This window comes from Anas platyrhynchos, chromosome 29 (genome assembly GCF_047663525.1).
Source record: "Anas platyrhynchos isolate ZD024472 breed Pekin duck chromosome 29, IASCAAS_PekinDuck_T2T, whole genome shotgun sequence".
Classification (NCBI taxonomy): domain Eukaryota; kingdom Metazoa; phylum Chordata; class Aves; order Anseriformes; family Anatidae; genus Anas; species Anas platyrhynchos.
Window position 1 is genome coordinate 5,681,830 of NC_092615.1, and position 25,551 is coordinate 5,707,380.

General features: G+C 50.4%; 1 protein-coding gene and 2 long non-coding RNA genes across 5 annotated transcripts; 2 read left to right on the top strand and 1 right to left on the bottom strand.

Annotated features, from left to right (window-relative positions):
* Positions 1-112: 112 nt before the first annotated feature.
* On the top strand, positions 113-5,611 carry LOC110354373 (uncharacterized). Its single transcript, XR_005261295.2, has 2 exons — positions 113-237; positions 4,871-5,611. It is a non-coding gene; the product is annotated as an uncharacterized lncRNA (long non-coding RNA).
* On the bottom strand, positions 2,391-9,585 carry DUS3L (dihydrouridine synthase 3 like). Of its 3 annotated transcripts, none has more exons than XM_072029381.1 (13): positions 9,493-9,585; positions 9,000-9,291; positions 7,988-8,569; positions 7,313-7,354; positions 7,084-7,236; positions 6,871-6,987; positions 6,456-6,521; positions 6,258-6,368; positions 5,542-5,638; positions 4,908-4,983; positions 4,420-4,608; positions 4,196-4,324; positions 2,391-2,587 (listed from the first exon to the last, which is right to left on the bottom strand). In XM_072029381.1, the coding sequence occupies exons 1-13, from the start codon at positions 9,528-9,530 to the stop codon at positions 2,515-2,517; spliced, it is 1,965 nt and encodes a 654-aa protein (XP_071885482.1). In that variant the 5' UTR covers positions 9,531-9,585; the 3' UTR covers positions 2,391-2,514. The 3 variants fall into 3 exon arrangements, with proteins under 3 accessions (XP_071885482.1, XP_027328494.1, XP_071885483.1); XM_027472693.3 differs by having other exon boundaries at positions 7,985-8,569; XM_072029382.1 differs by lacking the exon at positions 2,391-2,587 and having other exon boundaries at positions 4,207-4,343; positions 7,985-8,569.
* Positions 9,586-9,624: 39 nt separating this feature from the next.
* On the top strand, positions 9,625-21,075 carry LOC101801743 (uncharacterized). Its single transcript, XR_001195249.5, has 3 exons — positions 9,625-9,830; positions 14,102-14,244; positions 19,749-21,075. It is a non-coding gene; the product is annotated as an uncharacterized lncRNA (long non-coding RNA).
* Positions 21,076-25,551: the final 4,476 nt, after the last annotated feature.

Here is a 25,551-nt window from a genome sequence, read left to right on the forward strand (position 1 = left end):
GGACTGTGAGGGCTTGCCGTGTTCCAACCCCACCCCCCAACTTCCCCAAGGAGAGAAAGGGTTAATCGGGGCTGCGGTGCCCCCACACCTGCAGGCAGTTGCAGGGTGCTGATAGGGCAGAGCCTGGGGCTTGTTGCCCTCATGAAATACAGCCCGGAGCAGCCTGGGAGCCTCTTTTGGGGTCTGCAGCGGGATGCGTGGGGACAGCGTGGGGCTGCTGGGGACAGGAACAGCCTGGTAAGGTCCGAGGCGTGGGGACGGAGCGGGGGAGAGGGCACCCATGGCCCGGCAGAGCTCAACCTGGGGACACCCCCAGCGGGTGCAGGCGCGGCGCGGCCGGGAGATGGAGCGCTCGCACTGCCTGCAGCTGCTGGAATGCTGCTGAAGTCCTCAGCAGCAGCGCCCTGCAGCCGCTGTGTCCTCTCCCTGCATTTGCCATTTGCTGCTGATTTTTGTGCAGCGGGGGCCCGGCTGCGGTGCCGAGAGCTTTGGTCCTCCCCTGCCTGGGTGTGCTGGAGGGGGTTGTTGCCCTGTGCAAACCCACGGGTGCTCAAGGTTATTGGTAAACAGGCTGTGAAATGGAAACCACTCTCTTTCTTTTGGAAGATATTTCTGAAGATGCTGTTTATTCCCTCTTCGTGTGCTGCCTTTTTTTTTTTTTCTCATTTTTTTTTTTTTTTTAAATGTGCTTGTGAACCCGTGTGCCTCAGATGAAGCCCCTACTGAGTAGCAAAACTGTTGCTGCAGAACAAAGATAAATGAAGGCGTTGTCACAGCCTTTGTGCCAGGGGCTGTGGGCTGCTGAGGGTGAGCCAGGCAGCGCTGGGGACGTCCGAGAGGGTCCCGCAGGTGCTGCACCCACCGCCGGGCTGTGCGTGTCTGGGGCTGTGTATGGAGCCCCATCTAGGGTCCCAGGATGTTGTGGAGCTGGTGGGGATGTTCGCTGCCTGGCACAGAGGGATGTTGGGTTAAGAAGTCTGTTGTTGCCACTTTGCCCAGCCTCCACCCTCCAGTGTGCCGAGAGCCTCCACCAGGCACATGGGTGCACAGGTTTCCCATATAGGCTGGGACAGGGATGTCATTAATTTAATGACTTTTGGTGCGAGCCTTGGCATCACAGTGTGTGAGCGTCAGCTGAGCAAGAGCTGCCTTGGAAAGCTGCCCAGGAGCATTGGGCTCTGCCACAGGCCACCTGTCCTTCCACCCTGTCTCTGCCCTTGAACCCACTGCCCCTAAATGTGTCTGCTCCCCATGTGCTCCCAGTTCAAGGCACCTTGTGAGGATTGCCTGGCTTAAATTTTGCAGCTGTGGCTTTTCAAAATTTTTTTGGAGGCCCCATTCTGTTTCCTTCTGTCCAGTGAGGCTGTACCCACCCATGGGGAAGCTAATGGGGTCTGTATGCTCCTTCCCACCTGCTCCGCTGCTCTGTGAGCCCTGAACCTCAGCCCTGCCAGAGCTCCTTGGTGGCAGAGCGATGCCAGGCAGCATGTGAACATTGCTCATCACCACCAGGAAATCCACTCAGCACTGCTTGCTCAGGAAGCTCATTCAAACAGCTACGTTCTTTGAGCATGAAAGAAATACCCACTGTTGTGGTGCATGGCTCTACCTTGCGTGAGCTGCAGGCTTTTTAGGAGGAAAATGAACAAGCTGCTTCAGCTGAGCTGTCATGGACATGAGCTGTCTGGCTTGTGGCTGCCCCTCATTGACACGCTGCATCCATGGAGTGAGTCCTCATGCCACAGAGTGAGCGCATTTGTGGTTGTTTTCTGTACTTGGCAGCCTTCACATGCTGCGTTTGTTCAAGTGATCCAAACCTAGAGAAAGACCTTGAGGGAGCTAGGGAAGGTCATGTATGCGGTGTCACTCACCCTGCTTTCATTAATCCTCTGCACAAAAAGGATGAAATGTTTTTGATGAAAAAACAGCAGCTCTGCATCCCCCTCCCCCAGCAAAGCCCTTGGAGGCGCCATGCTTCCCCATGGCACTTGACATCCAAGAAATGGCAAGTGCCTGTGCCTGCTCCCAGGAAGGGACAGAACTCTGCACAATATCAGATGCTGGGACACTGGGTCTGTTTGTTATCTACAGGACCCCTAGGGATTGTGTCAGTACAACCCTTCCCCATACATGAAGGATTTGGCACTACCAAGGATATCCTGGTAGGAACAGAGGCCTCTTGCTCCCACAATGTGAAGAGCATGTGGAGTGGGGTGATTGGGACAACTCCCACTGTGAACTGGAGGCTGAAGATCTCTTCTGGCCTGTATCCTGTTAATTAAACAGATTGCTCTGTCAGTGAGGCACCTCTGGCTGCAAGACTACGCAAGTGCAAGGCCATCTGCTGTGCAACTTGTGGCAGGCAATGATGCTCAGGGCAAGAAAGCCACCACGCTTCTAAAAACATAAAACTTTATTTCATTTCTTTGCGTAGCTGAACAACCTGCTCTGCAAACACCCACCATATTAATGCTTTCCCTTGACTTGATGCCATAGGAAACAGCCTCATCAGTCCTATCTGTAGGAATTTGCCTTGTGTTTAGGCAGGAAGGTAAAGTTGGTAGGAACAGGTCCCAGAAGCAGCTCACTGAAGAAAAAAAAAAGTAAGGTTAGTACAGCAGAGCCGCTGCTACCCACCTGCATGGCCCCCTGGCTCTACAGCAATGGTTACTACAGCCACATGTATCCAAATCAAGCTTTTACCCTCCTGAATATGTGAAGTGTTGCTGCATGCAACTGCCCCTAGCACTGAGCTTTAACCCTGAACCACAGCACGGGAGGGATGCAAGCTCCATGTATTGGCAATGCCCTTGCTGCTGGGGAGTCACTGAGAGTCAATGCCAAAATGGGTTTCTAAGTTTGGTGATCCAAATACCAGCCTCACTGCTGGAAACCACATGCCTAGAATCAACACAAGCCTCTGAAAGCTCCTCCCCACCTCTTGCTGTGCTCGTGCAGAGCCAAAACTCTGTTAGTGCCAAAAAGCATTAAGGTTGGATCCTAAAATGATGTAAGCCAGTGCTATTGTGAGTTATCCTAGCTTAAGACTTCAACTATTTCACACTTTGGAACCCACATTATGTTTTCAGTGCAGAGTAATTTTCTGTATAGTCAAGGAGGCTTAACGTATTTCCTGGATGCTCATTCAACATAGCCATCATTAAAACTTTCCGTAAGACATGTCGGCAGAGAGTATCCCAGCAGGGCATATAATTGCATAATGAGAGAAGCTGTGAATCTACAGCTCAAAAGAGGGTATGCTTGGAGGACTCCTGATTTGGGTTAGAATCTCCTTAGCAGCTCCTAAGCAATCTTTAACAAATAAACCTAATCTGATCCAAAATTGTGAGTTCCTATGGCTGTGTCTATTACATGGCCCTGCAAAGAGCACAGGTTACAAAGTTTTGCACAGTCTAGTGTGGGCAGGTTCTGCTTGAAAAATGGCATTTTAAAATTCTGATTAAAACTCAATGTAATTTGCATTTAGGCAGCTGTTCCCAATACTAACAAAATGAATGAGGATTAGCAAAAAATAGAGAAGCTTGTAGCCATGCTCTATTTTTGTTAATCTGTTTCCATGACATGGGAAATAGCAGCTGGCTGTGCTGCCTGAGCTCTCATTTTAGCTGGCTGTGAGCTTATTAAGTCACTTCCCAGCCAGTACCTGAGGTCTCATAGATGTGGGGAAAAGCAGTTGCCTGCATTCTGTTGCACAAACTCAGAAATTAGATGCTGAAAAATGGGGGATATGCTCAGTTCTTCTGAATTGGGATTTGGGGCTGCTTTCCTGTTTGGCATCTGTGCAGCCTGGCCGAGCGGGACTGTCTGCACAGAGTACAGAGAGACAGAGCTGAAAGCCTGAGCTGTCCCATCACTGCACATTCCTTTGTTGGTTCCTACGATTGTCCCAGGATGAACAGTGTGTCATGAGAGAGGTCAGCTGTTCTAGATTTGCAGCGGGTACTGAATGCTGCTGAGGCAGATGCAGGGAGTGAAAGCTCTTTATGGCAACTCCAAGCTTGCTTAAAACCTCCAATTAAAGCACTGGTTAACCCTTGGTGGTTTCTTACAGCCTCTTGAGCTTGTGGGAAGGAGTCATCACTGCTCTTTGGCAGATGCATGCAGACACAGGGACTTTGCGGAGCTCTGCTATGTCACAACCTAGCAATTTAAGTGAAATGCAATGCTTTGTTACCTGATCTTAATCCAATCGTCCACATTTTGGCTTGCCATCAGCGTCTCCAGATAGTCTCTCCCAATGTAGTAAGGTGGCCGCTCATTGATTTTCTGAGGTAGGTGTTCTAATAATCCAACTGGAATATACCTACAATGAAATATAAATGCTAATGACACTGTGTGCTACTGTTCAAAGGGTGTGGCCTTGCTGTGGAAAAGATTCTCTCAGCTGGGCACAATTACCTGCACAGAAATGAGAGCCATTCCAGCAGGAACTTCCTGGTCTTTTCAACTCCCTGAGTATCTGATCCCCAGTGCTCAAGGCCATAGTTGGTGAAGTCTTTGAGGATATCAAATCTCTCACTGGAGGAAATATCCCAGTGTCTCTGTTCCTTAATTTCAGTAAAAAGCCATGGTTTGATGAGCGCTCCTCTGTAGCAAAATTAAATGTGCATCGTTATTCCTGTGACTGATGCTTCTGAAGACGCCAACCAACTTAAAAGATTTTCCAGCTCTTATTTGCCAGCCAGCGCTACTTTAAAGCTTTCAATTTCAACAGGAAGCTGCTATGAGTTCCCACAGATACACTGACTGTACCAAGTTTCAAAGAGTAATTACACAAAGAGGAAACTTTTCTCGTGTTTTGTGTTAGTTTAGATATTTTTTAATTGATTTCTTACTCCTGCATCAACAGGGCCCAGAAGCAAAGGGGAAGAAGTGCAGCCACTTGCCTTGCAATCATAATTCCTGAAACACCCATCTGCATGGCTTGATTAGCATCTTCAAAAGACAAAATATCACCGTTTCCTGTGCAGAAGGGAGAGAGAAGCCAGAGGTCAAAGCGATGCACCAGGGCAAGTCAAAATGAGATAATCCAGACATGGGATAAAATTCAGAACGGACACTGTGTCCAGGAGCCACGCTGTCCAAAGAGGCTCCAGGACTCATGTTTAGAGACTTGCAGGAATGTTTCTGATTAATGTTCCCATTACAAGGAGGAACAGAGCCTTCTCCTCTCTTCTTCTTCATTCCCGACTCCTACCCTCCAGGACTCTCTGTGCCACGGTGCCCACAGGAGAAAGCACCTGCTAAAAAGTTGTTTTGTGTCCTGCCTGTCCCTTCCACTCCTGCTTTGCTCAGTCCTCACCACTTCTGGCCCCAAGCACATCCGCAAAGCTGAAATGCACAAGACTCACACACTTCATTCCCTCTGTGGAGTCATGGGCAGTGGTAGGGACACTCCAACCTTTCCCCCTGGCTGAATGTCCTTGGGGGCCTGTGTTTTGTTGTGCGTGTTTTTAAAATAATATGTTTCAAACCAGATATTGCAGCACATCTCAGACCCAATAAACCAGCAACACTTACCAAAAAGAGGCATAGGGCTTGCTATTTTAGCACATTCTGCTATGTAGTCCCAGTCAGCAACCCTTGTGTACCGCTGTTCCCTGGACCGGCCATGAAGCTGGGGAAAGAAGTTATAGAGACCTCACCAAAAGTCACAAAGGAAGTATAGTAGGACGCAAACACTGGAGGAATATGCTTCAACAAAAGCAACACCAACAGGATGGGGTAAAGGATTCTTCTAGGTGTACAGTCCAGCCAGCTGCTAACAGACTGGGCTGCAGAAGTGGTTATCAGGGCTGAGAAAGCGCTGGAAGCTTTCTGAGTAGCGACTGGGCTATTTGCAAGCCAGAGCAAGAAGTGACAATTTGCAGTGAAAGGGAATATTCACTGTGGGTAGGAACTACTCATACCCATGCAAAAGAGTCCCCAGCCCTGCCACAATGAAGCTTAGTTGAATGAAGTTCCTGTTTCAAAGCACTGCAGCAGCCATCTCCTTTTGTAATAGATACAAGGTTCAAGACAATCAAGGACAATGTCCTAGATATATGAGCATCTGAATTTGTCTTACTAGAAGAAATCACTAAAAGGTAGTACACAGATAATCAAAGGTATTTGGAAGAGCTAGTCAGCTGTGGGGAAGGGCTAAGGTCACCCCCACATTGTGCTCTAGGCTGATATGCAAGCAGAGCTCCCCAGACACCAGCCAACAATCTTTGTCACAGCAAGTAACCCCATACCGTCACCATGGATGCTCCCCACTCCCGGAGCTTGGGGATTATTTTATGAGCCACATTAATCTTTTCTTGTACCCCTGTCCGTATCTTCACGGTCAGTGGGACATCCAGCACCTGCAGAGAGGGCAGAGTGAGGCCAGGCTGGGGCAGGAGGTTGCTTTACCAGCTTTTCTCCTGCTCATAGCAGGTGCTCTGACTCACCAAGTTCATCCCTCGGACAATCTGTTCAAACTTGTTGGTCCGAGTCATCAGAGCACAGCCTCCTCCCTGGAGAAAGAAAGGTGGCACCGTGAAGACTTTGCACCAGAGTCTCCTTGCACAAAGAAGCAGCCTTCCGCTTAGGAAATGTAACTAAAACTTGTAACCTCTCCAGATTCAGATGAAGGGGATGCTTCAACAAAGACACCTTTTTCCCTCCTGGCTTCTGCCTGCTGCCAGACAGAAGAGACAGCCAATCCTCCTCTGCTCTTTGAACAGCTTATGGGCCTCCTTACTGGAGTCCATAAGTGAATTGGAAGGTCTGGATCAAACTGGCAGGAGCAGATCAGGTAGCAGGGGATGAGGCAAAAGACAAGTATCTATTGACAGAAACAGGACATGCTGCAGAACATCTTACCTTCTTGTAGACCAGGTCGATGGGACACCCAACATTGATGTCCACAAAGTCCACATCAATTGTCTGGTTGAGGAGCTCTGCACATTTGGTCATTGTGTCTGGAAACGCTCCCTCCAGCTACCAAAGGGGGACAGTTTGTATGAGTTTAATCAGCAACTTTTCTCCTCAGAACTGAAATATCATCTGTCAGGCTATCAAGATGACAGCAGTTACCTGCACCCCAAAAACATCTTCAGTGTGGTGCCGTTTGAGGAGAGCCCACTCAGAGGACTGGCCCTGAAGCAGGTTTGTGCACACAGCCATCTCTCCACAGGTGATGTCTGCCCCAAAGCGTTTGCATATCCTTCGGAAAGGGAGGTTACCACACTGAAAGAGACAGGTTAATCAGGAGATTTGCTCTGTTCCAAATGTGGTGAAGTCAAATTTTGACTTAGTTACCTACCGTGGTCAATGGAGCCAAGTAGAGCTTGCCTTGGATTTCCAACTGGAAAATAACCAGGGATGGAGGAGCACATTAACAGAGCTGAACCAGCAGTGGTTAAACCAGAGGAGATTCCAATCAGTGATTTTATCACCTGCCTTGAAAAAACTCAGTGGAAACCCAGAAAATCACTGTTTTTGTTCAGAACCTCAACTGTTCCCTGACATTTCAGTAAAAGAAACAGAAACTTTAACTGCTCAATTGTTTTCACTGCTCAGCTTGGAGAAAACTCAAAGCAGTTCGAGATTTAGCAGGATGCTAGACTGGCTAACGGACACCATGACAGAGGTGAGGGGAAGGAGGCGATACTGGGCCGGAGAGCACCATGAAGTACACGCAGATCTACCAGCCCCAGCTTTCCCTGCAGATCATTTCCACCCTCACTGAGCTCAGCTCCTACTCTCCTTCACGTTCAAGGGGCTGAATCTCCTCTCAGTTCTCATCCTTCCAATAACATTGCCATGGTCCCAACAGCTCACCTGCCCACACCTTTCCCCTCTCATGACAGTAACGTGGGGACAGCAGCTCTGTCCTCTGCCTGCCTCTCACCCAGCTGTCTCTTCTGTCTTCCTAAGGACAATCTCAACCACTAGACAGGGATATGAGAGAGCTGCCCTTGCTGTCACTGCTCACCTTCTTCTTCTCACATGGCCGCAGCTTTACAATATCTTCATCTGTCACCAAGCCAGCTGTTTTGATGGGACATTCCCCCTCACCCTCTATGGGGACGGGACTCTGCAAGGCAGCTTGTTTGGGATCTCCTCCCTCGTCTGGTAGCACCAGACATTCTGGGGCGTCTCCCAGGCCTTCCTGGGGCATTGTGTAGTTGGACACCTCCAGATCCTCTGCAGAGCACCCCAAGGCTTTGCCTCCCTTCCCACTGTTTTTGTGGGGCTTGGCCAGACTGCGGAGGTACTCATCAGCCTTCTTGAAGCTAAATTTCTTCTTGCGCAGCTGGTGCTGGAGGTCCTTGGAGAGGTTGTTTCTCACCAGTGATTTCCCCTCCCACTGCTTGGTCAGGTCTGTGTTGATGATGTTTTGGTAGCCATCCCCAAGGTGGGCCTTGGCAAAGCGGCAGGTGATGCCATAAAGGCACTTGCCAAAGGTTTCAAAGAGCACGCAGCTGTGCCCTAGGTCAGGCGGCTTTGTGGCCATGTATTCACTGATGTCATGAAGGAAGCGACACCGTGGACCGAAGTAGCACTTATCTGCACAGCCCTGAAAATAATAAAAGGGGAGATTAAAACCTCTGCCCTCCACCTGCACACATGCTTGCCTGTACCTTCTACCACCACTGATGTGAGCCTGGGTCCACCCCGGGCTGGAGAGGGGACAAAACTGCAGTGAGCATCTGTCAGGCCGTGGATGATGTTGGGGATGCCATGAACTGCTCTCCGGAACATGCTGGGGCATACTGAGTACTTGAGGAGATGTTTTAGCTTTATGGCCTTGGAAAAGCTGCCTTGTCCTGCTCAGCCTCACCCTGTTACACGTTCTCCCAACAAGTCAACTGAAGCAGTTCTGCCTCAGCGCCTTCCTGCTGGGAGTTTGCTTCAACCTCTGCCTTCAATCCTCCAGAATGCATTCTCCAAGACCCAAAAATAAACGACCCCCCCTGGGCAAAGCTGAGCAGGACCCCACTTCGTACCTGCGTTACTGATGGGCACAGCCTGCTCTTCTCGTAGTGGTTTGGCTTCATGCACGGCCTGCTCTTGTTCTGCCCCCGGGCTCGCTTCCTCTCCGCAGGCACCTTCTCCCCTTCCCCAACACCCTCTTGGCTCTCTGCACCCAGGCCATGCTCGCTCAGCCTCCCTCGTTTCGCAGGGGGTTCACTCTGCTCACTGCCAGCCTCTTCCTCCTCCTCCTCAGCCTCTCCGTCGTCTCTATGCTGGCCGCTGGCCCTCAGGTAGGCGTGGAACCGCTCCCTGGAGGCAACGAACCTGCAGCCCCGGACAGCCCGTCAGGAGCCCGAACCGTCCCCGGTCCCGCTCCCACACTCCATAAAACAGCACCGGAGGTGGGAAGCCCTGATGACCCCTCGGGCCGCAGCCCGCTCCCAACCCGCCCCACCGAGAGGGCCCCAGGACCCAGGCCGGGCCCTCACAGGGTCCCGGGGCCGCCGCCCCCAGCCCTGCACCCACCGCGCCTGGACCGGAGCCACCCCTGCCGCCGCCGCCATCTTGTTGCCGCACGCGGCGATGACGTCCGTCACGTGACCGGGAGTCGGTATAAAAGGCCGGACTGGGGCCGGGCGCCTTCATTGTGGTGGGCTGGGCGGGTTGCTGAGGGGTGGCTCGCTGCGGCTCTGGGCGAGGGGCTAGGTTTGGGCTGGTGGGAGGCTCTGGGCTTGCTGGGGCTTCTGTGCCTGCCTTGTAGGTTGGCGCCGTGCTGGCCCCTTGGGTGTTGAGAGGGTCTCTGCACTCGCTCTGTCTCTCCCAGCTCTGCTGTGGATTTCTCTGTTCTATATCCCAGCCCCCGGGTAAGACCTTGCTGCTGTGGCCTGAGGGATGGGGCTGGTGATGGCAACGGAGGAGGAGGTGTCCCTGGTCTCGTCGTGTCTTGGGGCTGGCACAGGGGAGGTGCTGGGTGTGCTGCCTGTGGGTGGCTGTCAGAGGGAAGAGGTGAAAAATACTGCACCAGTTGGGCTGTGCAAGTGACAGTGGAATGTGAGACAAGGCCACTTTGTCCCTGGGGATTTGGGTTGGCTTCCAACATGGGCTGGAGCCACCGTAAAACAGCACAGGCCTGTGGTGCTGCTCTGTGCTCCTGGTACTTGTGCTGAGGAGGCTGTCCCTAACTGTGTGCGTGGCTGGTGCTCCAGAGACTGTCTGGAGTATGGATTCTGCCCTTGTGTTTGGTCTGGGGGTGGAAGTTGGGGCTTTAAAAATAAACCATTGTGTAAAGCCTCTCTTCAGTGAGGGACTTATACGCATATGATGTCTCCCTCCTGTGTTGCTGTTGTATCTTTCCATGTGTTTGCAGCACTTGTTACAGCCTTTCTTGGTCTGTGTTCCTTGCATGCAAGAAGCATCTGCAATCCTCCAGATGTGTACATGGTACCCCTGGGTTTTGAATAAGAAATACCTTGTAGCGTGGGGCTTGATGCTTCATGGGAGCTCTCCTGCAGGAGGCTTTGCTTCCTTTCCTTTCCTTTCCAGCTCAGGTTCCCATCCCTTTCTTGCAGCTGTAATGTGTTATCCATGCAGCCTTCTCAATTGATTTGTGCTTAGCCCTGGCTGCCAAAAGGGAGAGAAATATCTGTGAAATCTAGATGAAGACAGGAACATCTCCATTTTCTTTTCTTTCCCCTGCACTGGCCCGAGGGCCTTGCTGGACCCTTTTGTCAGAATAAGAAATTGTCTTTTCCTTGCTGTGAGCCCAGGAGAGCTGGCAGGAGCATAGTTTGTTTTCTGCTGGAGCACAGGTACCAACCAGAGGAGGGAGAAGGTACCTTGTGGTTCTGCCTTCAGGGGCTGCTAGAAGCTGGTGACAAACAGCTGTTCTTGTGGTGTTGGGGGATTACTGCAGTGTGTTTATGGGCATGCAAGGGTTATGTATGCACATAGGACAGGGGTAGAATTGCACATGGGGCTTTAATTTGGGTGTTTTCCTGCTTTCTGTTGCCTTAATGCAGTTGTCTCTAGATGTTCCATCAGAAACGTCTTTTGGGGGGATCTGGGAGCCTGGTAGGGTGCTTCTGCTGAGGCTGTTGCTGAGGGTGGGCAGGTTGCAGGACTGAGACAAGCTGCTGTGAGAAGGACTTTTGGCTGATTGGATATTAATTAGTTCTGGAGAGAAATATGAGGAATGTAGAATACTATTTTAAGCTTCAACTTGGCTGAGGGAAGGAAGGAAGGAAATGAGGCCCTGGGGATTAATGAAGTGATTTCACTGATGTTTTCTTGGGGCAGCAAGCCTGAAGTCAGAGTGCTTCTGACTTGCAGTACTCAGCTGAGGTCAGACTTTCATATCTCATCTCCTCTCAGGGTACTGGTGCAGTGGCTTTATGAGACTAAGCCTCAGGCAAGCTTTCTGTCAGACCCTGGTGGAGGCTGTTAGAGGAGCACAAAGCCCCTGGCATGGCCAGCACTGCCGCAGACTGTGGGGCATCCAGTTGGAGCCAGCCGCACGTGCATTGTGCTGTGTGCCGTGCTGCAACACAGTTACTTGTGTGTGGTGCCATGAGGGCTTGGCTGCATGTAGCTGAGCATCTTGAGGTGGAAGAAGTCAGGATCTCTGCTAAATACAGGGATGTGCTTTGCTTGTTGGCTGCTTCAGCTCTTTCACCCCTTGCTGTGTTCTGGTGGTGATGAGGCTGTCAGCAGGCAGGGAAACAAATAACCACTTCTGTGGGCAAGCAAGTGCTTTGGTTGCCAGAGCTGGGCTTAACATCCAGCAGCAGCACTAGAGCAGCTTTGGAGCAAACCAATACCCAATAGCATAAAGGAAAAGGCCAAGTCAGGAAAAAAGGAAAGGTTGATTACAGGGAAGTGTGATATATATACAAGAGTAGCCAAGTCAGAAAAAGTTCAGCTACTTCAACGTCCAAGTCAAACAAGATGCCTGTATTAACAAAAATACACCTTCCATGGGCTCCCACACAAAAATCGGATGTGTCAAGCCCTTGGTTCTGGCTACTACACCCAGGCATTAGCTGAAAAACGAGGTTCTGCAGCAGCCCTGAGATGTTACCTCTACAGCTGCAGTGGGTGAGAGTGGGGATAGAAATTTGGCCTGGTGACATTTGTTTGGATGCCTTTCATAGTATTGCAGTAATGTTCTGACAACCTTTTCTGGTTAATTGTGTACATGGGCAAATGTCACGGAAGACAGGTGTGAGATTTTTTTGGGTTATGTATGAGCAGAGCAGCCAGAGCTGGAAGCAATCCACTGGGTCCTATCCATCTTTTGGTCAAAGCAAAATCCATTCCTCATGTCTATTGCTTCCTCTCTTATTCAGTCTTGTTTTTAAAGCCCCATGCAACAGAGCTTCTAGCCTTTTGCAAAGGGGACTATTCCTGATGCTCATAAATCTACTATCAGGAAGCTGTTTCCAAGATTAAAGCTTAAATGTTTCCCGGCTCTGGTTTCATCCCCAGCTCCCAGTTTGCTCTTTGCTGTAATCACCAGATCTTGGTCTCCTCCCAGTACCTGGCAGTTTCTGAGGATGCACCTGGGGGGGTCTCTGTACCCCATGGCACAGTGCCTCAAGAAGACCTGTGTGGGATGCTGTGGAATAGGGTGTGCTCCTCAAAGGGTTGTAAATGGTGTGGCCAAGCTTCAGGCAGGCAGTTGTGTGATGGTGTTGAGAAAAATATCTCTTCCTGTAGTTCTCTCTTGGCTTTTTTATGAGCTGCTTGGAGCGCTGACTTAGCGTTTGGCCCATGGATAGGATAGTTAAAGGTCATTATCTGGGCAAGGCCTGTGTGGTTTTGGGACAGGCTGTCAATCCCCCGGAAGGGGATTGGAGTTCAAGGTCCATTGGGGATGTATTGTCTGTGATAAGGGCAAGAGGAGTGGTAGTTCCTGGGAGGAACTACGATAATGTGCCATGGTGGGCAGTCTTGGGTTGGCACCATCAAGCCTGGTGCATGGGCAGGGACTTCCAAGGGAAATGTGCAAGTGACTGGGGCTGACTTGGGTGTGGTGGGAGCCCGAGTCTCCTGGAGATGGCAATCAGCCCTTCATTAGTAAAGTTTGGAGAAGGCCCCAGATCTTTTCATCAGGCCCTTAAAGTAGCAAGGGGCTGAGGCAGCAGCCACAGGAGAGGCTGAGCACTTGGCAGAGGCTGCTCTGCATGATGGAGGAGATGGGGTATGGTGGGCATGGCAGTGGGGAAGGACCCAGCACTCTCTCCTTCTGGGAGCCTGGGGATTTGAGCAACCTTCAGTCACCTTTCTGGTGGCCCTTTAGACCCCCAGCCTCACCATGCTCAACCCTACTCTTCCGAGGGCCATTTTGGGGCAGCTCCATAGGCTGGTGAGGTTGAGGCTCCTGTCCTCTGACCTGTCCCCTGTGGTTGCCTTGGCTAACCCCAAAGGGCTCAGTGCTCTCTTGTGGTTTCAAGGTGGGGTGAGGGTCTGGGCAGGCAAGGTGTGTGCCTTTATCTGGCCTCTTCAAATGCCCTCTGCCACCAGATTAAATGTTTTTGTACTTTGCTTTTTCATGTAAAAATAAAAATTAACACTGATATTTCCTTCTGACATTTAACTCAGTCAATAAGTGACAAATCGAATAAACATTCCTGTTTCACTGGGACAAAAGCTCCAAGATCCTGCTGCGACTAAAATGTTTCATCGTTTCCGAAGTCAAATGTTTCAGTTAGAGAGGAAAAAAAAAAGAACTAAAAATGATGCATTTCAATGTTTTTCTAATTATTTCCCCCATTTTGGCTGAAGCTATTAGACAAATTTGGCCCCACTTTGCAAATAGTTTTGGAAGCTTCCAAAACTTCTATTTTGGTGACTTTTCCCATCATTGATGAATAATAGCTTGATCTCTGCCCTGCTCACCAGCTGAGATCTCATTCACTCCCCTGTTCTCATCCTTCCAGGTTTGCTGCTTGGTCCTGCCCAGGTGGCTGGGGCCATGTCTATGCTGCATGGCCTTGCTGCTACTCACACCAGGACAACGCAAGGGGTGTCCCTGCCTTTTCCCATGCTGGGTGTAAGCTGAAAGGCATACGCATGTGTATTGGGTGTTCCTGCATGCACAGGCTGTGAGACTTGTGTTCTTCTGTGTCCTTCTCAGGTTTGGATGAAGCCTTGGTGCTACACAGTGGTGGTGAAGGATCTTCTCTAGAAGGCCCAGCAGTTCCACCGATGGCAAACCCAAGTTAATGCTCCCTTCTGGTCCCTCGTGGTCCCCAGCATGCGGTGTTTGCTGGATCCCAGGTGAGTGATGAAGCAGCTGGGTTTGGAGGAGGAAAATGAGCATCTTGCCCCCACAAAATGAGCTGGAGAATCTGCAGATGGGCTGGGGTCTTCTTTGTTGACTTTGTTCCCATGCCTGTTCTCTCTGCATGAGTCAGGCGAACATTATGTGTTGATTTTTTAGGGTCACAGATGGTTTTGTTTAGTTTATTAATCACACTTAGCATGGCCTGTGACTGCAGCAGGGTTGCTCCCAGTGGTGGGTACTGAGGAGAGAGAACTGCTGGCTTAAGCATGCCCTTCTGCTTGTCAGTGTGGACATTCCTGAGCTTTGACCGTGGTTTTCTTCTTGCAGTGGCCCTGGGAACTGCCCTGCCTGGGGACAGATGTTACCCTGGGGACAGTAGTGAGGCAGCAGAACCCCATCCCTCTGCTTGTGCATTGCCAGCCCAGGAAGGGCTGAGAATCTCAGTGCTGGTTTTATCCAAAGCCCTTCTAGCCTCTGGCTCTTTGAGTCTGTACTTTTTCCTCCTCTTCCGAAATACATGATAAGACTCATCTGTTTTAGGGGATCTGTTTCATTTTTGTGCCCCTCCAGACTGCCCAGTAGTGCCTCAGAGTGATCTGTGCCCATGTGGTGACTGTAGCCTTCCTGCACCTTCAGCTTGGCCACAGAGCACTTGCTTGGCTGGCATTGGTGCGACTTACAGGCTAGCTTGGCCCTTCTGCAAAAAAAGAGGAGTCATTCTCTCAAGTGAGCGGGGAAAGGCACATGAGATGGAAGTATTATCTGCAGAAAGTTTGTTTTTTTTTTTTTTTTTTTGAGATGGAAGGATGTTGCTCTTCCCTCCCACAGCAAAAGGCTTTGGTTTAGCAGTTGTAATGAATATTGTGAGCTTTAGGATGCTTACACAGGACAAACCACCCCTCTTGGCTCTCTGTTGTGCTTGAGCAGCTGCTGGCAGATCTGCTCGTGCAGTTGGAGGGTGAAGGACTTAGTGGTGCTGAGAGCAGCTGCTAGCTTCTTCCACATTGACCTTAGCAAGCCCTAGGGTGTGAAAAGTCCAGAAGAAAGCAAATGGACTTTGGCTGGGGTCTTGGAGCCTGAACATGAGCTGAGCTCCCAGAACTCGCTGTACTGCTAGGGAGTGAGGAGGCTGCAGTGTGTGCTATGAGAGCCCTGATGCTCTCCTTCCTGGACTGGAAGGCTCTGCAGCCTTCCAATATCCAATGGCTTCCCTGCCACCCCCTGTCCTCCCCAGCAGGGACAAGCTCTGCAGGCTGGCTCAGCTCTGCCCTGCCTGCACTACTGGCTCAGAGCATGTGCTCCCCAAATTGAAAAAGTCAAAGCCCTTGGCTGATTACAGCAGCTTTTGGCCAAGGGCAGATATGTACCGAGTACCAAATTCCTCTGAGTCCCTGGAGGTGGGTGGCTTGGTTTAGGACCCACATTTTCCCCCCTCTCCGGGAGGTCTCCTGCCCTTCAGTGAGCTCAGTGCGAGCACTGTGGCAGTGTGCTGCAGTGTTTATGGGGATGGGGGCAGGTGTGGGGTGATGTGGGGCCCTGCAGGGAGGAGCAGGGGTATGGAAGGTGTGTACACACTTAAGGGGCTATTACAGGTCAGTGCACAAGGGCTTCTCCCATTCCCAGCACAGCTTCTGCTCAGCAGAGCAACAGAGGGACAGGTTCAATGTCAAAAGGAGCAAGCAGCTTATGAAAGCACTAAGAATATAACCTTGCTTTAAGTAAATCCTTGAAAGCTACCCTAAAGTGAGTCAGGAGCAGGCAGACAGAGCCTGTTCATGCAGTTTTTGACCTACAAGGCAGATTGCTAACACAGGCACTCGAACAATGCACGCCCGTCCAGCTGTAAAACAGCTATGCCACAGAGTCATTCAGTTTTAAGAATAGGTGAAGGTTTTCCCAAAGCTTTAATTCAAGGAATAGCATTCCCTTTCCTGGGTGAAGGTAGGGTCGTGGTCCCTGAAGTGCTGTTGCAGAGCTCACTCCCCTGTGGTTGCCCCTGCCCCAGGAGGCTCTGGCTGTCTGCCTGCAGCTGCTGCATCCTACAAAATACTGATACCCCTCTGCTTCAGTGGCAGAGCCTCTGAAGTGCCCTTGGAATCCAGAGGCACTGGATTCTGGTGCTGGAAACACCTTTCCTGTGTGGAGTTGGGGTGCAGTGGGCTGTGTGCTTGCCATGAAAAGGGGTTATGAGCATGCTAGAGGAGTGGGTGCTGCAGGGCAGGGTGCAGCAATGCGGGGCTGTGAGGGGCAATCCTGCTCTGGTACCAGCTAGCCCCACTGTGTGCCCCAGTTTTGGGGCTGGGCTGTGGTGATGGGCTGCTGAAGGCACGTTTATCTCACCCTGCAGTCTTTGCTGCAGCTCCATTGCTGTAAAGGATAGGATGACAGCAGATTAAGATGCCACATGGCCAGATAAGCACTGATGGATCGCTAAGTGGAATGGTGTTTAGCAGGAGTAGTGGCACCTGCCGCAAGTCAAGCAGTGAGACAGACACTTGGCAAAGTCTCTGTCCTCAGGGGCTTGCTCCCAGATGACCTGATGTGGGAGAGCTAAAGCAAAAGGCGATTTTCCTGACTGCAGTCTGGGGGAGGAGTGCTTTGCATGCCTTCCCTTCTCCTCCAGTCTGGTTAACCATCACGCCCCTTAAATGCATTTTCCCATGAGCTGCCTCCGTGGCCTCATGTTGCTTTTCTCTCCTTTGCATTGGTGCAGCTGTTGGTGTGATTGTAGAGAACTGGTCTGAGGCACTGTTCTGGCTGCTCCTATTTGTGTTTCTCCTTTCCTGGGGCAGGAGCATTTACTTAGCAGGTGTTTCTGGAGCAGGCTGTGTTCTGTGGTCTGAGCTAAGCTGCCTGCAGCCTACAGAACTGAAACAGAGTACAAGTGCTAAATAACCCTGGCTCATTCTGTTGCATCTCCTTCCTCTGCTGTATTATAAAAGCCCTAATTCCTCCTGCTAGGTAATCTCCAAGCTGTTGAGGTTGATACATGTGTAGAAGAGCTTAGACAGTTGTTTGCAGCTCAAATACTATGTGGGAGTTGAGAGGCTTGGGTTTTATTCAGAGCTCTGTTGCTTTCTTCCACAGTTTTGCAGCCTTAACCACATGCAAAGAATAAAATGCCTGAGCAGGAGCCTGGACTGTTGATATCCTCCTGGGTGGTATATTCTTTCCCAGTCTCAGAGAAGGTGGGACAACTTTGAAAATGACATGAACCGGGAAACCCCCTGCTTTCCCTGAGGGGGAATACTTCACTTCCATGGACTTAAAATTTTAGACTCGGTTCTTGTGATTTCCTTTGACCTATGCCAGCTCTGTGCCATTGTGAGTCCAAGGATTTTTCAGCCAGCAAACTGCCTCAAATTCATTGCTGCTGTAGAGCTTAGGTTGCTTCTGACAATGTTTTACTCTATGGCCCTGCAGCTCCTGCCACAGCAAGGCCCCACTCTTGTTTTGAGTGTCAGGACACTAATGCGATGTAACCAGAAGCCCCCAGATTTGCCCTCCCCACCCTGCAGCCTCTTGCTGCGGAGCAGTGGAGGCTTGGGCTGGTTGCACGCTGTGCAGCCGCAGTGGTTACAGCTGAATTCTTCTGCGTGGTGTGCTGTACGGTGTCTGCTGCACAGTGATGAGTAATAGTTGCCAGTCCCTATCCATCAAGCATAATTAGTTCTATTTTCTAACGAGCCTTCAGACTGCTCAAGTGGGAGCTGAGAGGAAGACTGAGCACCTTGTCAATGGGCACTTCTTCCAGGAAGGAGGAGAACCATGAGCCTTTTCCACAATGCCTGCTTGCAGAACTGGGACTGTCTCCAGGGCGGGTGGCAGCATCCCAGGGCCTGGAGCAGCAAGCATCAGGAGCCCAAACGCCTGCTCAAAAAGGAGAAAAGCCCCAGGTGGGTGGTGAAAACTGTAGGGGCCAGGATGAAATTAGGTAATCGCTGATGCTTTGTGCTCTTCTGTGCCAGTGTGTTTGGTGCTGTGGTCCTGCCCAGTGACCTAGGTTCCTGCCTATGCCTCTCATAAACAGTGGCATCATGGGCAGATCTTATCGTGTTTTTCCTTGAAGTGGCTGTGGTTTATTTTTCCTGAGAAAGGATTTGTTTTTTAGAAGATATCAATTAAAATCTGAAGCTGTTCCAGAGAGGGTGTTGGTTGGATGAGTGTATTTTAATAGTTTTTGTTGGTTTTGACATTGTTGACACATCCATTAGGCAATGTACCAAGGAAAATGGGGAGGGGTTAGACTAAAGCAACTCTGTCTTTTGAAATGTCCATTAATCTCCATTTATATAAGGACACTTTTTTCCAGAGGTTGCAATTAAGGCATGTTCCCGTTGACCTGGTAAGTTGCCCCTCTCCCCCTGCCGCCCCCCCCCCCCCCCCGGTCTCTGATTTAGTGCTTTGACAAAATGTTCTGAATTTGGCTTTTCCTGTGATTTGGAGTTTGGTGAGCTGTGTGTGCTTTATTTTATTTTTTTTAGGAGAGCTGCATCTTGCAGGGTGAGAATTGTCCCTTCACTGCTGGACACATATTGGCTCAGTTCTGTAAGGGGCCCTGCACATACTCAATGTGTGCTGCTGATCCTTTGTCTTTTGGCTCTTGTTCCTCACCTTCTTGGCCAGGGCTTGTACCCTGTTGCACATACTGTGGTAGCATGGAGCAGCTCCATGTAGGCTCTGCAGAATTTACTCTTCTTCCCATAAAGTTCCTGCTGCCAAAGAAAAACTGGCAGAAAAAACTCACTTCAGCTTCTATCTTGCCTGGGAATCAGCACTGTTGCTGCTCAGGTTGGAGCACCCATCTTTGACCTGTGTGCCCAAACTCAATAAATCAGTGCCCTCACATGGAGTAAAAACCAATGAGTCCTGATCCTCCAGGTGTTGCTTTTTCTCAGGACAAGTTTTGAGTGAGGGTGACTTTACTGTCTTACTTTGCTGTCTTGAGGCTCTGGCTGGCAAGCATAATTAACATGGACTGGGGTTTGTAATTTCTGGCACAGAAACAGCATTAATGGATTTGTTCAGTTCCCTTTTATCAGCCTTCCCAGCCTGCCTTTTATCTCAACACTATGGGGGAGGGCTGAGATGGGATTAAAAGAATGTGAAGGCCTGATAAATGAAGATCAAAACCTAAGAGCTGGAGCAGATCAATGCAATTCTTTACGATGGACCTGCAGAGAGCTTGTAGGGCTGACTGAGTGGACTGCAGCCCTGGGGAATGAGGCTGCTGTGGGATGGTGCAGGAGCTCAGGGACCCCAGAGGAATACATCGTGAAACCTGTTGGGTTGGGTGAAAGTGGAGATCATGTCAAGGCCTTTTGCTTCCTGCAAATCAATCTTATGCTTCTGTTTTCCTGACTCAACAGATTGCAGTAGTGCTGATTAGCATCTTGTCTGGATGAAACTTTCCCAGGCTTTGCAGCACTTTAAGAGTTGCTGGTGCATCCTGTATCTAAAGAAGCCACTTGTGTTATCTGTGTTCTTCTGCTCCCAGAGGTGGACCCTGGTATGTGGAATATCAACCTCTGCCCCTGGAGGAGCTGTGGATGGAGCTGGGATCTGGAGGAAGGAGAAGGCAATGGACCACATGGCTATTTGGTGTGGGGAGAAGGATGCAGCAGAGCTTGGAAACTCCTCCAAACCACCTATCACACCTGAGAATGTCAAGGGAGTAGAAAACAGGTCTTATGGGAGGAGGTTTCTCTGCACTTGGAGCAACATCATGAGGGTGACCATCATCCTGCATGCTGGGCAAGCTGGTGTCTCTGTATGGACCCTTATCCTCATGGACTTAAGGGTAATGTGTGCTCACAATGGGATTTGCAGGCAGCTTTGTTGCCTTCCTGCCTCAGAGGCAATGACCAAAGCTCCAAGATCAGCGTGGGGACACTCATCAGTACGTGTTGTGGCTTTGTGAATTTTGCTTCTGTGGCTTGGTTCCAGCAAGGCCACTGACACTGGAGCTGGCTTGTCCAAAAACCCAGCCAGGAGCCAAGACCCTACTTCTCAAACTGGCTCCTGCATCAGAGGTTATGTTTCTGTCTTCCTGCACACCAGCTCTTTCACCTCTGCTTGGAAGCTCTGAAAAGCTTCCCGGGAGGTTCTTGGGGCCCCTCTTTTGTTGCCAGCCCTGCCCTCACTTGTTCCTTTTTCCGTACCCTTTTTCAGGCTTCTGTTTAACATGCACCTCTGCAAAAACCAGAGAAGAGCTTTCTCTTCACCTGACACTGGCTGCTCATCTTTGCTCGGACTCTTTCCCCCACTGTTGCCTTTTCCTTCCCCAAATTCCCTCCTTTAATTTGCTTTTGCTTATTTTGAATACAAAGCTCTTCCATCACAGTGTTTATAGTTGGCAAAGCCTTGGACCTATTGCTTAATTCTCCTTCCTACATCCCTACTTAACTGCCAGGGCTCCCTGTGCTCTTTCCCTGCTTCCAGAGCACCCAGGATGGATCCCAATGCCTGTCCCCAGCTGTCTGCTGTGTGGTTCCCATATCCTGGCAGCCCAGTTCCCAAGCACTGCCCTGTCACGCTCACCAACTCCTCCTCTTTCTCATCTCTGGAAACCTGCTTTTTTTTCTTTATTTTTTTTTCCTGGAGCTGGCAGCAGATGTCTTTGCCTATCTTTTTATTAGCTGTCCTTTCTTCTCTTTAGCCCCAGAGCAGCCTTGAGCATGATCTGTCTTCCCCAGTGCCCAGCAAGGGGTGGTGAAGGGTGCAGGTATCCCCTGCTCAGTGCACTGCCACACTCTGGCACTGCTGCTCTCTGGCACCAGCCTCATCATCCTGACACCAAGTAAATGTCAACAGCTTGCCTCGTGTCTGCTTCTCCATATCAGATTTGCTCATGGCTTCCCCTTGTCTCTCCCCAGAATAGGCTGTGCTGCTCTAAAGCATGGCTGCCCAGTTCCCATCTTTGCAAGGACGTGGTGAGGAATGAGTGCTGTCTGCATCCCAGCTCTCTTTCCCTCTGATTGCTCCTGGTCCAGGGGAGGCATTTGGTGAACTGAGTCACGGAGCCACAGCCTGTGTCCAGGAAAGTGGAGCGATGCTGCCGTGTCAGGGATTTGCGTGACAGTGGGGACTGAGGCCAGCGAAGTGTGAGCATGCACTGAGCAGTTGACAAGTGGGATGTGGGCAGCAGATCCCTGAGACATGAGGTCGGGCTTGTCCCAGGCCCATCAGAACAGGAACCGGCCAGGCCAGCCCAAAATAGACTCCTTGTCAGAGTTTCCACCAGGCCTCAGGGGCTCCTTATCTCCTCACTGCTGCTCCTGCGCAGGATGAGCTGTGGACAAGAGGCCTCAAGGAGCAATGTTGCCCTTTTCACCAGAGCTTCCTGTTGCGTGGGGCCCTCATCCCATAAAGTAACGGCCTCTCATTAGCAGGACTAATTAGGTGGGAGCAAAACCTGCCTAGGATTATGGGATGGGGGGTGTGTGGGGGGTGAAGGAGGCTGGGTTTCACTGCTGCTTTCAACAGTGCCTAATTGACAGGGGCAGCCCAAGCACCCCTGAGGTCTGTGGTCCTCCTTCTCTGTAAAAGTGTGTAAGGCTGTTAACACAGTCTGCCACAACATCCTTTTCTCTGAATTAGAGAGGGACGGCTTTGAAGGGTGGACTTCTTCAGTAGGTAAGGAATTGGCCCTGGCAGTGCCCAAGGCCAGGCTGGAAGGGGCTGGGGACAGCCTGGGCTGCTGGAGGGGTCGTGCCCATAGCAGGTGTGGAGGAGGCAATCTTTAATGTCACTTCCAACCCTAGCCATGCTGTGATTCTTGCTGGGAAGCAAACCCAGCCACTATTGCACCTGGGGGGGAGGGCGGCCATCTCACCACACTCCCCCTGAGCCCCACAGAGCCTGGCCCTGCCCCGGCATCACCACGCTGTAGCCTGGGGATCTCTGGCAGTGTGACCTCCTGGTGCTTCCACCAGTGCTCTCTTGGCCCTGCAGGATTTCCTGACGGCCTTAACAAGCCCCCCGGGGGCAATTAGTTCTCTGCTTTATTACATGCCTGGTTTTTCTCAACAAAGGTGTCGTGTTGGGGCGGTGCTGGCTGTGCAGCCACCTCCCAGGAGAAGGGAGGTGGTGGGGCAGGAGGGACTGTGTGAGCTCTGCACCCACCCTGCTTCCTCCTGCCATGGTCTTGCATGAGCTGTGATGTGCAGTGGTAGGGATCGGCCCTGCAGCACCCATCCTGGTGCTCCCCCTGCGAGTCCTGAGCTTGAGGTTGAGCCTGCTTCCCACCCCCAGTATCCTAAAGTCCTGGAGTAAGAGATTACAGAGAGGATCAGATATAAACCTTTTCTGCTGCAGTAAATTGTGGTTTTCAGTGCTGCCAACTCTACCAAAAGGAGAGACAGCATAGACAGGCATTTCCTGAGAACTGTAGCAACATTGCTGACCCCAATTATTTCAACGTGATAAATCACTGCCTCTCCCCAATCCGTCATAAACTGCCTGGTTGTATTAAAAACCAAGCAGGTTAGAGAGGAAATAATGAGCATCCTTTTTTGTTGACATTAGTTCTAAGGCTTTTGGGGTGATAATTCTGCGGTTCTCTCTATGACCCCAAGTATTCGTAAATGTCACCTAGAGGTGTGGGATCACTCTGGAAACTGAAGCTTTCAGATTGACTCTAAAAACCCCAACACCTTTGCACATTTGTGAGGGCTTTGGTCAACAGCATGAATTGCTTGAAGTGGGCTCAAAATGAGTTGTGATTTTTATTTTACAGAAGGGGAAATTGAGATGCAGAAGGGTTGTTTTTTACTGTAGGAAGCAAGGATCCCTGGGGCTCTGTGGGTGCCTGGCCCATTTGGGCTCCTTGCTTGCTGCCTGTGCTGGAGTGGATGCCACAGGTTCCCGATGCAGGTGCTGGATCTGCAGCAAAGGTAATCCATCCTCTGTGCCAGAGAGAACCAAAAGGAGAAGCTGATGCTGCACAGCTACTTAACTGAGATTTTTGAATAAATAAAGCTTGTTGTTTTGTACAGGTTCTGATATCTTTCGCTTTAATAGACCAGTCCATGTGCAGTCTTGCAGAAAACACTCTAAGTGTTACAGAAATCTACATGGAGGAAAAGATTATTGAGCAGCTCCACTCGGAATGACAGGGCTTTTTTTTTGTCTTTTCTTTTCCCCTTGTAGTTCATACAATCTGCTAATGGTTTTTGCTGACAGATATTTATCAACCTGAACATGCTTTCCCTGGGCTTGGAAAAATAGAAGTCCTTACTTCTGACCCCAATAAAAAAAAATCAGCCCAATATCCCTGAACGAGCTAGTATGAATATCAATCCTTCTCTTGGCATCTTAGCTCTGGGAGTCGTTAAGAGTAAAATGGCAAAAGCAGAAAGCAAAGCCACCCAAGGTTAGAAACAGGCCTGACTTTTATTATTATTTTCATTTAGAAATTTCATACATTTAATGAGCTGAGGGCATAGTGTGCTAATGGTGTCCCAAGGGCTGGGTGCAGAGCACTGGTGTGTGTGTGGGGGGGGGATTTGGGGACAGGTACCAGATCCCATGCTGTGGCAGCATCACTGCCTGGTCCCTGTGAGTCATGCTTAGGACCCAGCTCAGCATTCTCTGCTCTGTTGCCCATCCAAAGGAATTTCACTGAAGGAAAGGAGACTCAGCAGCCTGTTGGTGGCTGCTCCACATGCATCCCTCCCTGCCTGGCAGCCAGTCCTTCCTTCACACCCTGCTTGCAACCCTCTGGGTTTGATTTGCTCCTCTTCTGTACCAGCTTAGGGTGTTGAAAGCTGTGAGATGCTGCTCTCCATCAGGAGTGCAGTTGGACATTCTTTCTAGTGCTAATGAGAATGAAGATTGATGAACTCTCCTGTCCTCCCCAGCAATGCCAGCAGACACAGGGCTCGCCCCATTCCAGTTCTGTGAGCGCTTAATGGTTCTGAGAATTACTGCATTGAAATTTTACAATGAGGGCCTGCTGGTTTGTGAGTTTTGTACGTCTAGGGAGTCCAAACAGGTTTGTAAAAGCTCTCCCTCACTCTCTGTATATATGAATACACATATACATATTTATATATTACATATACATGCATGTGTGTGTATATTGTAGAATCATATGGACTAAAAGGAAATCAGCCCCTATTCTGTTGCTCAAGGCTGGGATCTGCTCATTCTCTTTTGTGCATTTCATGCCAGATATTAGGTGTGAATTATATTTGGAACAAAAATTCTCATTAAATTAGTGTTCATGAGCTACTGGGGATCTTTGGCCACTGTCTTGCTCAGGAAATAAAATTATCTCATGAGAATTGCCGGGTGAAGGAAGCCAGCTCTCACCTCTGTTGAGTAGCGAGAAATATGTGGAAGAATGTGGGGTTGCTGATGAAGAGGGAGGTTTGGCTGGTTTAGCCAGGATAGGTAGCTTCAAAGCTTCCTTGGGCTGTTTTTAAGTGGGAATTGAAGGCACAAGGCTCCAAGACACCTCCAGCCTGCTGAGGGATCTTGCTCTGGTGGCTCAGCTGATGGGCTGGGGATGCCTCCTGCACAACCCCAGCACAGCTGCAGGACCCTTTCCATGGCTAAGAAAATCCAAATGGTAATGAATCCAATGGAGGGTGAGAGCTGTGTTTTTGGCCAATTCAGAGGCATTGGCCTGGGTGCTGGGCTGAGTCTGGCCACTGTAGCGTCTTGTAAACTGTGCTCTGCCTGCCAGCCCTCTGCTTCCCTGCGTGCTCTCTCATTGCCGTTCTCATTTCTCAACGTCACACACTTCATTTGTTTCTGTCCAGGCGCAAGCTTTCAGGATGCAAGAGCGATTTATCCCCGCAAACTGGTTTTCCAGTCCCGGGTCTCCCTGCTGTTACAGGAGCAGTGGGGTAAATCAGAAAATCAGTCCCTAGATGAGCTCCAGCAGCAGACACATGCTGCGGAGCTCTGCAGGCAGCCTGGGGAGGGGAGGAAAGAGGTACAGCCGCTTCTAACCCTGCTCTGCAAACACAACTGGGCTCAGCAGCACCTCTGCTCACCCGTGCGTCTCTCTACATGCTTTGCGCAGGCTCAGGAGTGACAAGGACTGGGGAATCTTTAGCGATGTATTATTTGAAACACACTGGCTTTCACTGCGAAGTTTCAATTGTGGTTTTGTAGGGCTGGGCTGAGCTTATTGAATTTAAATTCAAGGCAGATTTCATCCGCTCATGTGGAATGAAGGCTAGATCATTGCCTCCCTGCTCGGAAATGAGCCCTGGCTGTGCAGAGCTGCACCAAGGGCCTGGCCCCAGCTCACTGGGCTGCTCTGGTAACAGATCTGCCTCTTGGCTGGG